This window comes from Notamacropus eugenii, chromosome 2 (assembly GCF_028372415.1).
Source record: "Notamacropus eugenii isolate mMacEug1 chromosome 2, mMacEug1.pri_v2, whole genome shotgun sequence".
Classification (NCBI taxonomy): Eukaryota; Metazoa; Chordata; class Mammalia; order Diprotodontia; family Macropodidae; genus Notamacropus; species Notamacropus eugenii.
Window position 1 is genome coordinate 215,989,253 of NC_092873.1, and position 12,735 is coordinate 216,001,987.

Here is a 12,735-nt window from a genome sequence, read left to right on the forward strand (position 1 = left end):
GAATGATCTCCAAAAAAGTAATGTTGGAGTGAGAAAGAAGGATGCCCTGGAGAAGGGGAAGAGAGAGGTAGAATGGGGCAAGTTTTCTCATAAAGAGGATGTGTGCAAGGAAGAACTTTTATAGTGGGGGAGAAAATAGAGGTGAGGTGGGTAATGCTTGAACTTCACTCTCACCAGAACTGGTTCAAAGAGGAAAGAATGTGCAGATATATTCACTTGTGTATAGATATTGTCAAGATATTAGGAGACACTGTTTTCCAGAGTTAAGCTGTGCCCTGCGCTTGGCATAAGAACAATCCTCTACACTCACCTTCTAAATGACCTTACCCTCTGGGAAAATCACATAATTATTGTTCTTCTTTGACCAGCACCAGGTGTTCACTGAGTTTGGACAAGCACTTGTGTTCTGGTCATGAAGTCCTGTTATGAATCAAACTTGTCTCATTGCTGTTCTTACCTCTCATTATGAGGGCTACAACTCACTGTGTAGTCATTGATAGAACTATTGAGATCTCTCCACACTGCCTTGGGTCCCCCCCACTAGGGGCAAGGCCCTGGCACATGTATATAATCCACTTTCTCACTTGCAAACCATTTCCCTCCCTTTGAAATTAAACTTCTGACTCCTGATTTTTCTGTCTTTAGCCAGCTCTGTTAGGTTCCAGCCATCCACCCAGTTGACAATATCTATCTTGCCTGATAGGGAAATAGGGAGAGAAAGGGGATAAGAGAAATAGAAGTGGGGAGAGATGATAAGAGGGAGAATCTATTGGGGGAGACAGTGGTCAGAAGCAAGACACACTTTGAAGGACAGGATAAAAAGAGTGAGAGAAGGACAAATAGAGGAAAATGGGATGGAAGGAAATTCAGTTAGTGATCATAACTTTGAATATGAATGGCTTGCCCATAGAACAGAAGTGGATAGCAGAATGGATTAGAAACCAGAATTCAGCAGTATGTTGTATGCAAGAAACATACTTGGGACAGAAAAACACACACAGAGAATTAAAATAAAGGGCTGGAGCAGAGTCTACTATGTTTCAGCTGAAGTGAAGAAGGCAGGGGTGGCAATCATGATCTCAGACAAAGCAAAAGTAAAATAGATCTAATTGAAAGAAATAATCAGGGAAACTATATTTTGCTAAAAGGTACCAGAGACCAGGGTTTCTTAAACTTTTTCCACTCGTTACCCATTTGGGCTTTTTAAATCTATATGGGACTGCAACCCACAGTTTAAGAAGCGCTGTGGCATAGACAATGAAGTAATATAAAAACATTTTACGGCAAGTTTCTCTGATTAAGGCCTCTCTCAAATGTATAGGTAACTGAGTCAAATTTATAAAAATAAGAGCCATTTCCCAATAGATAAATGGTCAAAAGATATGAACAGGCAGTTTTCAGAAGTAGAAATCAAAAGTATCTATAGCCACATGAAAAAAATACTCTAAATCACTATTGATTAGAGAAAGGCAAATTGAAACAACTCTGAGGTATCATTTCACACTTATCAAAAATGATAAGTGCTAGAGAGGATAAGGGAAAAATAGGTACACTAATAAACTATTGGTGGACTAGTTCTTGAGAACAATCTGGAACTATGCCTAAAGGGTTATAAAACTGTGCATACTCTTTGATCCAGCAATACCAATACTAGGTCTGTATCCCAAAGAGATCAAGGAAAAAGGAAAAGGACCTATATGTACAAAAATATTTATAGCAGCTCTTTTTTGTGGTGGTAAAGAATTAGAAATTAAAGAGATGTTCATCAGTTGGGGAATGGCTGAACAAGTTATGGCATATGATTATGATGGAGTACTATTGTGCTATAAGAAATGAAGATGGGGTGATTTCAGAGAAGCATGGCAAGACCTATATGATTTCATAAAAAGTAATTAACTATTACCTGAAAAGAAGAAACCTAGTAATACACATACAAAAAATAAAGCTTATGAAAAATGTATATGATAGGAAGTTGGATGGGAAGCCCATTGAGTACATACATTTTGGACACACATTTTAAATGAACAATGGGATAGACCCAGAATTCAGTGGGAGGAGAATGGGATGGTTTGCATTTTGGAAACTAGATAGAGATTTTAGAGATTCCAAGTTGCTCCTTGCTTCCCAAGCACATTTTTAAATGTCAACACTCTCCTAGAGATGTTATGTGAGTATGAATCATAGAACACGACAATCTCAGAAGAATCATATTTGTAAGTTATACAATGGACACTAAAAAGATTCATGGAGTACACAGGTAGGTTGAAACACATTATTAATGATCCATTACTAAAAAACTTCTTTCAATTCTGTCCTTCCTTTCGTTTCTAGGCGGAAGTCTCTATGTGCCTCCCTAGAAAAGATGAACAAACATGGATACGCAGACTATGCTTGACTGTTGTTTCAGACATAGCAGCAAAGCTTTCTTAAAAGTGGGTCACTGCAACAATGGAAGCAGCATGCTTTTGTGAGGGCAGAGATTGAAAGGGACTTAAAATCCTCTTCTGTGAAGATAAAAAAAAAAAGGACTTAGCAGGTCCCTCCCAAGGATGTTCATGGAAAGTTACACACTCCTTAAGTCAGTGATATTCTGGAGCCAGCTCCTAATGGCTCGCCAGAGCTGACGAAAATTTGCAGTGTGAGCATTTACATCTTGGAAATCAGCAAAAAGTTACAAATCAGAGCTTGATTTATTATTTTGTTGATTTCTAGACTTAAGAAAGCGATAGACAACATGTTAGTAATGTAGACTAACTTTAAAGTATGTGGTGGGTTCATTTTTTTATGAGTTAGTTATTAAACGTTTACTAGAACATACCTACTTATAGCAGAACTGTGAAGCTAGAACAAATCGGAAATAGAATATGCAACATTCTGAACAATGTGGTTTGTTTGTTTTGCTTTCCCTAGGAGGGATAGTGAGTTTCTTGAGATGTCTAAATTTAGAACTCTTGAGACAGAGGGATTTCTATATGACAAATGCTGAGACCTCTTATACAAGAAGAGGGGCTAGATAAAGCACCATATAACGTAGGAACCTCCCAGAAAGGACAATGGATAGCACAGGGTTTTTCTTTTTTCTTTTTTCAAAATTTCAAGGTCCCAAAGTAAATGATGAACTAGTCCTGAAACAAAATAGAAATTGGGTGTGTTGGGGAAGAAAAAGACATACCTTCTCTCTAATATGCCATCCATGATGTCTGATTACAAATACAAATTTGGTAGCAAAAATAAATTAATTAAGAGGTTGATAGAGACAACTAGGAGAAAGAAGAGGATAGCAATGGCCATTTTTTTCAAGTTACAAATCTTTGGCAAAATATAATCTGCTTTTTATTATGCCAGGTGACACTATAGTAACAGTGGGATAGTGGAACATGGTCTTGGAGTCAGAAAACCTAAGCTCTAATAGTTACTATGTGACCTTGATGATTAATTTGTGCCTCAGTTTCCTTATTTGTAATGCAGGAAAGGAATCATTGAAGAAATGCATAAATGAAAAAGATGTGTTGGTTATAGGAGTAGAGTGAGGGATCATTGCCTGGCAGTCTCTCATTGGGCTTCATGGGTATCCTCATGTTGCCAAAAGAAAGCAAAGAAAGTCCCAGGAACACTGAGTGTACTCTTAGGGCAAACCCATGGAAAGATATGGAGAAGGATCACATGGGATGGGTAGAAACAGACAGATTGAAATCTGCAACATTGTCAGGAATACTTGTATCAGTAAGATCAGAAATCCATTGGAAGATTTTAGCTTAAAATAGGGATAATATTACTTGCAATTACTTACTTCATAGGGTGATTGTGAAGAAAGTATTTTAGAAAATACTATTACAAATGTGATTGATTATTTATTGTCAAAATAGAACTAAGTGATGTTAAAAATTCTACCATCTGATTTTCAAAGGCCCAAGTTAATAAGACTAAGCTTATAATTAATTTTATTCCCTAGACTTAAAATTTTCCTATCTGGTGTTCTTTCAAAGAAGGTGTCTTTTGAAGAAAGGTAGAGGCCAGCAAAATGAACTGTTTTGTTTATAAACCTTTTGTGGCCATATGGATCATTTATCATGATTGGACTTGGCGATCTCTAAAATTCTTTCCACCTCTAAACCATGATTCTATGCTACTTTACAAAAAAAGCAAAATAAAAATGCAGAATGGATTGCTGTTATGAATGGATCCTCATTTGAAAAAATAACCTAAAAGTTGTGAATATTAACATTTGTATCCATAATTTAGATAAGACCATAGTTGCCATGGCAAGTGTCTTCAAATAGTTGAGGGGTTGCCGATAAAGGGTTGGATTTATTACACTTAGTCTCAAAGACAGAATTTCTATATTTGTAGAAGATGTAGAAAGGAAAATTTCAACTTAACTTGAGGAAAGACTTCCTAACAGAGATGTCCAAAATTGATGTCAGCGTCCTTGAAGTGGAGTTATAGTGACCAGCTCTGGAGGATGTTGTAGAAGGGGTAGATTCATGCTCTAGAGGTGTAGGTTGAACCAGATGATTCTACCATTCCATGGAAACAGCAACATAGAATTTTTTTCTGGATTTTAAATGGAATTTTTCCCCATGTTGTGCTCTGAAAAGGAGGTAGTATCACATTGTGGAAAGCATCAACAGCTTGGAGCCTTTCACTTGCTAAGAAAGTCATTTACTGTCTCATAGCCCCAGTGTCCTTATCTGCAAAATGGGGATAATAATAGCCCCTATTTCACAATGTTGTGAGGATCAAATGAGAGAACAGATATAAAATGTTGATTTGTCTCCTTAAAATATCTGTCTACTCTTTTCTATTCCTATTGCTACAATCTTAGTCCAGATTTCATGGCCTTAAGTGGACAACTGCAGTTGTCAACTCTTCTGTAGAGTTCTCTATTTCGTTTTTGGCAGTTAGTTGGCCAACTGGATAAAGTATCTGACCCTGGAGTCAGGAAGACCTGAGCTCAAATTCAACCTCTGACACTTATGTAATGCTCATTAGATCTTCCCCACCCATTAATAGGCCTCAAGTACCATTTGTTAATTTCTGTTGAGGCAGTGGGTCAGAGGGTCCTGCCTTCCAGCTCTGAAAGTGTATAAATACTCTGAGGTGAGGTTTTACTTTGGGCTTACTCATTGAAAGTGTTTGGCCAGATAAGACTGGGCAGTAGCTAAGGAGCTCCAGCTTTGAAAACCCAGATGTTGGTGCTTCTCTCTCTGGTAACTATGTATGTATGTATGGTCAGAAATTTTGATCTGTCTATTGATCTGTGATGTATGTATTGCTTACAGTCAGATAGTTGGAAGCCCTGTCTATTGATTATTATTTCTTTGTATTTTCTTTGAAGTTCAAGGTGCTGACTTTTTCCCCTGAACTAAGTGAATGACATGCACTTGATTAAAGTGATTGTTGACCTCTCAAAAGCTGCTTTCCTTTTAGAAAAGCAGATCTAAAAACCTGTACAGCAGGCCCTTCTGTGTACGTCAGGGTCCTTGCTGAAACAACTTACTAGCTGTATGATCCTAGGCAAGTCATTTAACCCTGTTTTGCCTAAGTTTCTTCATCTGTAAAATGAGCTGGAGAGGGAAATGGAAAATCACTTTAGTACCTTTGCCAAGAAAACTCTAAAACTAAGAGTCAGACATAAACAACAGTTTCAGTTACCTCCTCACTTTTAGTCCATCTGAAATTACTCTTCCTTAGAGTATATCTCTGATCATGGCAAGCCTTTACTCAAAAAACTTCAGTGGCTCTATTCTGCCTATGGAATTAAGTCCTTGGAATTGAATGACAATTAGGGCCCTCTATACTCTGGCCCCAACATAGTTTTATAGCTTTATCTTACTATTCACTTAACATTTATTAAGAGTTTGTTACATGGAAGGCACTAAAACACCGGACCTAAAAATAGGCAGGACCTGCACTTCTATTCAACAGTCATAATGGATCACCAACTTTCCCACAATATATTCCTTGCCTTCCCTCCTCTATATTGGCAGAAAGAATGCCAGCCATGGAATGAGGTAAAAACTGGGTTTGAAACCTATCTCTTACATTAACTAGCTGTGTGACTCTGGGAAAGTCTTATAGCACTGGTTTTCTTCCTCTGTAAAATGGGAATGATAATACTCCTCATATTCAGCTCACTGGGTTTTTGCAATGATCAAATGAAGTGAGGTATATAAATTGCTTTGTAAACCTTAAAGAGATATTTATCCAACTCGTCCAAAACTATGGCACTCAGATGGTTTTATGTGTGCAATTAGTTCCATCTGGAATTGCCCTATTTTGGTTATTGCCTATAGAGAGTCTACCCATCCTTTAAGGTCTAGTTCAAAGAGACTCTTCAGAGATGCACCTTGATGAAATGGTTAGAGGACTGGATTTGGAACCAGGAAGACTGCAGTTCCTAATCCTCCCTAAAGTATTACTGTGTGACTCTAGCCTAGTTTCTTGATTTCCCTGGGCCCAGGGTTTTTTGTTTCTTTTTTTCCCATCTGCAAAATGAAGCATTTAGACACTGTGGTCTTGAAGAAATTCCTCTTCCCCCCCAAGCTCTAAATCTATAACTTCAGTTTTCTGATTCTTAGTTGTCATCCAGGAATTACCTTCATCAATGAAATCACAAGTCCAATCAATCCCTATCTCTGTATTAAAGTGATGACAAATGCTTGGTTCAAGTGATAATAAATTCAATATTTCCAGATAAGTGCAGTGTAAATTCCCTTATCATTTTGTATCTTTTTGGTGTTCTGCCTGGTATCAGTCTCACAGTGATTTGTCTATTTCACAGAAATACTAACATAAGAGTTACAAAGGACTTTAGAGATCATGGGACCCAACACTTTCTCCTTGTTCTAAATGGATTGTTGGTTTCTTAAAAATAAGGTCTAAGAAAACCAAAAACCAAAATACAAACGTCATTTTTTATATACCTCCACAGACACATAACAGGTGCACAAGAAATAGGATGTATAGTTAAGCTGTCAAAGCTTAAAATTGCAGTAAGACTTTTAGGATACCCTGTTGTATGTAAGGAGGATTTTGTTATCCCTTTTAGAGTTCAATTTTTTAGAATCCATGGCCCTGGCAATGTCTGGTTTCAAGGTGTTGGATAATAACTCCCAGAATAGCCCCAAGGATCCTAGATAGTAATTCCTAGAATCATAGTGACAGACAGTCCTACTGAGGCTGCCTGTGAGATAAGGGGTGACATAATTGCTATTTGCTAAGCTTCTACAGAATGAAGATATTGCTAAAGATAACCTGTGAGTTTGATGTTGGCAAGATGCCTTCTTTGTCCGTTGACCTATAAAGAAAGTGGGCACTGGTCAGTTGATTGGGGGGAAACCACCAGGTAAGTCATCGAAGTTTAAGGGGACTTAGGGGAGTACATACACAAGCTGTGCCTGTCTCCACTGACCCCATGGAGAAGTAGAGGTAGTTGCCCCCTCTTCTTGCCAGCCCCTTCCAGAAGGGAATGCTGTAGGAGCTGGTTCTTCCATTATCAGCAACCTTTCTGGGAAGACTAGACCAGACTAAATAAAGCAAGATTAACTCCTCTGAAGGTGTCCGCCTGTTTGACCAGATCAAGAGTGAACCTATTAGAGGCTGGAGTCCCCAAACTCCAGTGCCTCCTGTGCACTATTTGTGAAACACCTGTATTGTGAAATAAGTGAAGGTTGAGGGGATGCTCCAAAGCCTCTTTTGTTTTCTGTTTGTGGTGTATGGACTAGAGAGCTGAAGGAATTGTAGCAGTATTCGGTACCGTAGTAGGTTTAAACATGCTGGCCGAATTAGCGGAAGGATTTACCTAGTCTTGTTTTTATTTTTGCAGTTGACTAAAGCTATTATGTAACTGTTACTCTGGGGATTAAAGAAAAGTTCTACTGTTTCTTCCCAGAGCTGATGTCTATTTCACTTTGCAGAGAGAACTAAATCAGTGGATTCCCTACTTCGAAGCTGGGCTTGGCCTCAGTTACTCTGGTCCACTTAGCTTTCTCCTTTCATTCCACTCTCCAGGGGCGGCCAGCACACTTGCACAGGGTGGTTAAAGCCCCTGGCCCCGCCGCCCAAGCCCCATGACGCCCTGTGCCCGCGCTCCTCCCCGCGGAATTCCCGGGGCCTGGGGCACAGGACGTTCCATGCCCTCGAGCGCCCAAGTTTCCCACGAGCACACCTGCTCCTCCCCCAGCCCCTCCCTCCCATCTTCCGCACGTGTCTTCTCTCTCAGCTGTGTCTGCAAACTCGCGCAGGGCGCTCGCCTTGGGGAGTGAGTGGGTGAAGGAGGGGCCCATCGGGGCAGCAGTCTGCCGGCCTTGGGGGGCCGGAAAGCCGGCCACCGAGGAAATCGCAGAGGGGCGCTGGGGAGTCGGAGCCGCGTTCGGAGGAGACGGCGCACCTGGCGTTCTCCGTCGCTCGCCTCTCTATGCTTCCCAGGCCGCCCGGGTTTGCGCCGCAGCGGCGGCCGCCCCTGGGGCTCTCCCCTGGCGGAGTCGGGGCGCTCCTGCGGCCCCGTCCCGGGCCAGAGCCCGAGCTGCGGCGGCTCCCTCGCGCTCCCTCGAGCCGGGGCATGCTGCTGCTGCTGCTGCTGCCGCCTCCACCACCGCCGCTGGTGGCGCTGGTGCTGCCACCGCCTCCCCCGCCCCGGCCCGGGGCGCTGCTGCTGCATGCCGGCGGGACACCGAGCTGCCGCCGCTGCCGTGCGGGCCTAGCCGCCCGCTTCTCGTGGGCTGCCCCAGCGGACCCGCAGCCCGGGCCGGCTCCGTCTCTGCCTCCGCTGCAGCAGTCACGCGGACGCGGGGGACCGAGAGGAGCCGGAGCCGTGGTGGGAGGAGGAGGCGGTGCGGGCCGCGCGGCCTGCCGTGCCTGGCCGCCGTCTCCCCCTCCGCTCCTGCCCGCTCCCCTCTGCCTTTTCCCAGTCCCCGCAGCCCGTAGCGGCCCAGCCCTCCTGCCCCCAGGGCTCGTGCTGCCTAGGGCTCCGGAGCCCGGGAAGCCGGGCGGGCTACTGCGGGCCTGGGCGGTGCCAGCCTCTGCTTTCTCCTCCTCCTCTGCCTCCGGGGAGGAGTCCTTCAGGTCGGCCCAGGAGATGGATCCCCCGGGAAACGGTGAGAGCCCGCAGGGCGATGCCGGGCCAAGGGGTGGGCGCCGGGCCGAGGCCGCCGCCGGGGGCTCCGCGCGGCCCACGGTCCCCGACGCTTTCCGCCGGCCCGCCCTCCTCGGGCTCTCGGCCACCCTGGGGTTGGGAGGAGGAGAAGGAGGAGGCGCCGGAGTGGTGGTGTCACCCTCGTCACCCCGACTTTGAGGCCCCTCCAAAGAGGAGGCGTCCTCACCCTCTTCCCAGTCATTCGGGAACTCCAGTCAGGAGCACAGACCCCCTTCTCCCCCGCTGAGACCAGCCCCAGGGGTGTGATAACCGTGGGGGACCTGCAGACAGGAGAGAACCCCCCCCCCCCAGTGCCCCCAGACCCGGTAAATGCCAAGAGAACGTTTTAGGACATTAGAGTTACCACGGCGGGAAAAGAGGGCCTTGGGCTAGTAGACCCCCTCCTTTTACAGATCAAGAAACCAGTATTGCTTTGTCCTTTTTTGGAGAGGACCGGTGACATCATGGGCTTGATAAGCTTGTTCCTTTTTTGCACCGAAATGCATGGTAGAGTGGAGGAAAAGACATTGACCCTGGGAGTTCAAATTCCTGCTTTTGAGGCTTGGTATCCCTCCTTTCCTGGCCTCGATTTTCTTTCCAACAAAATGAGAAAGTGCCCTTGTTTAATCCATTTCACTTCGTCAGTTACTAAGTATCAACGCGGGTATTTGAACCCAGGTCCTCTGACTCCAGAGGGCTTAGCTTTCTCCGCTGGTACACGCTGCCTCTTGAGGTAATAAGAATTCGCAGAGCTGTGGGAAGCAGACAAATCCTTACAGCTCAGTTAAAAGGAAAAAAAATGCACATGCAGCAGTATGGCCCTCATATAATAATTCTGTTATACTAAGGTGCCTCTGTTTCTCGGTAGAATTTTGATAACATAGATTTGTACGGTTTTGTTTTGAGAATTAGACCCACAAGGGACTTTTGAGGTCATCTCTCATAACACTTTCTCTTTTTCAGTGGAGGAAACTGAGGCCTGGAGGGGTTCAATCACGCATATAAATTCATACAATCTCCCAGCCACATAACAAAATGCAGACTCTTAAGTTTCACTTTTGTTTCACAGTACTTTTCTCTGGTTTCTAGGCTAAAGTTCATGGCAAGATCCACAGATGAAGCATTTGTATAGCAAACATGAAAAAAAGGAAACAACCCTCTTTTCTTTGCTGTTTAATTTTGCAGCTCTTTTCCTTGTAAAAATGCAAATTTGGGACTCAGACAATCTGAGCTGTTTCTCTTTAATATGATATTATGGGATTAGAAATAACCTTATCTTACTGTTAAGATGCTAGATCCAGTGAATCTAGTGATCTGCTTCTAATTTTAGAAGCAAACATTATTTACTGAGTGACCACTGTTTGTAGAACCTAATGCAGAGCTTTGGAGATAAGAATCAAGGGGACAGAGCTGTAAGAAGGAATAAAACAAATAGAAAAAGAGGATGTTTATCCTTAAGGAATTTGTAGGACAAAAAAACACAAAATCAAACAATGTGTTTTTGCACATTAATCTATGAAAATCTGGAGGAAATGTAGCAATCAGAATTGAGTAATGTCAACTTGAGATTATTTTGAAGTTGTCTATTTAAAGTGAGAGATTTTATTTCATAAGGAAAGAGAAAAGGGACTATTAAATTGAAAGGAAAGGCATGAGTTCATAGTGGTTGATATGATTGCTTTAAAAAATTTTTTTATGAAAAATTAGGACCCTATTCAGTCTTTCTCTCCATTAATAATGTTAACAAAGCGTAAGACAAAATCATAGAATCTTAGGAATTGGGTGAGTATGAAAGATGGTCTAAACAACCCCCCAAGTTTATAGATAAGAAATTGAGGCTCCACAAAGTAAAAAGGACTTTATCCAGGTTATACTACTAATAAATGTGATCTAGTAAGCTAGTATCTTTCCCCAAAAAACCACTTTTTTTTTTAACTTCACTATTCTCTAAGTGCCATCATGATTCATCCAGTTTCCTGTGTTTAAAAACTTGGTGTTATAATTTATTATTTCTTTTCATTTATCTTTGGTTCAGTTGGTTATAAAATCCTGTTGAATCTACGCTGGTATATCCTAGCCATCTCAGTCCTACTATCACCATACTAACATACTTACTTTCTAGTGGCTAGAGCATTGGGCATGGACTTGGGGAGATCTGTGTTCAAATCCAGCCTTAGATAATAGTAAGCTGTGTCACCCTGGGCGGTAAAGTGGCAGCGTGCTGGGCCTGGAATTAGGAAGACTCAGTTTAATGAGTTCAAATGTGATCTCAGCCATTTACTAGCTGTGTGAACCTGGGTAAGTCACTTAATCCTGTTTGCTTCAATTCCTCATTTGTAGAAAAATGAGCTGGAGAAGGAAATGGCAAACCATTCCAGTATTTTTGCCAGGAAAACTGGAAATGGGGATCACGAACACTTGGACATGCCTGAACACTACCACCACTCTGGGCAAGTCTCTTAACTTCTGTTTGCCTCAGTTTCTCCAACTATAAAATGGGCATAATAATAGCACCTATCACCCAGGATAGATCTTAAATGAGGTAATATTTGTGAAAAAGCACATAGAACAGTGCTTCATATGTAGTAAGTGTTATCTAAGTATTTATTTCCTTCCCTTTTTTTCTCCTCCCCATACATGCAACATCCTTGTATATTAGTTGATAGTATTTGTGTCATTCTGTAAATGAAGAAGCCAAGAAACTGAGATTTTAAGTGGCTTGTTAAATATCACAAAGTTTTGCAAAGTTTAAAAGTCTATACGGTTAACATCATTTTGTTGAAATTCTAGTTGTTATTTCTAACAAGTCACTCTTTGTTCTGAAGCTCAGTTTCCATATGTATAAATGAGAGAGTTGTCCGACATGATTTTAAGGTTCTTATGAACCTATACATCTCTCATAGAACTGTTAGTGGAGTGACTTGCTTAGGAAACTTGCATTTGACTTTTTAAATACAGGGTATCCCAAAACGCTAGTTTTAAGTCTTAATATCTCAGCTTTGGAGCATCCTATATAAAATTTGTCATTTTTGTGTGATAAGGGACATCATATGCATTTTGTTCTTATTTGGTATCAATAGGGTTTTAGTGAAATACCAAACAGTATATATCTGCCAGCAATTTTTAACATGCTTTATTAAGTGTAGGGCTTTCAAGTGTATTTATATAATTTTACTGACTATTACTTTGAGCCATAAGGTGAAAGATCCACATCTTATTTAGGTTATATTGACTAATTATTAAGATATTTTAAATTATTTAAAAAAAACTATATTTTACAAACCTCATTTTATACTGAAAAAGAAATACTGAGATTTGTCTTCCAAGGTATGATTTTTAAAAGCTGATTATTTAGTTTCTCTGAAAGAATCACATTGCCTATCTCTATGATGCTTATGCTTTGTCTGTCTAAACCATACCAAGTCTTTGGTTTTACAGAAAGCATGATATAGGGAGAAGAACACTGAATTTGGAGCCAGACAACCTGGTTTTGAATTCAGGTTTTGTCAACTACCTCCTGTGTGAAGAAAGTAATTTCTGTTGTCTCTTGAAGCCTACCATGGCACCTGTTCCCTCTACCCCCTTAACTATGACACCAC

The 12,735-nt window shown here is 41.7% G+C and overlaps 1 protein-coding gene across 2 annotated transcripts in view; it reads left to right on the plus strand.

The window, feature by feature from the left end:
- Positions 1 to 8,324: 8,324 nt before the first annotated feature.
- The window catches only part of AKAP7 (A-kinase anchoring protein 7), a 150,091-nt gene continuing 145,680 nt past the window's right edge, over positions 8,325 to 12,735 (plus strand). For both annotated transcript variants that reach the window (XM_072643330.1, XM_072643331.1), the window contains exon 1: positions 8,325 to 9,098. In XM_072643330.1, the coding sequence (XP_072499431.1) occupies positions 8,420 to 9,098 (679 nt within the window). In that variant the 5' untranslated portion in view covers positions 8,325 to 8,419. The remainder of the gene's footprint in view (positions 9,099 to 12,735) is intronic.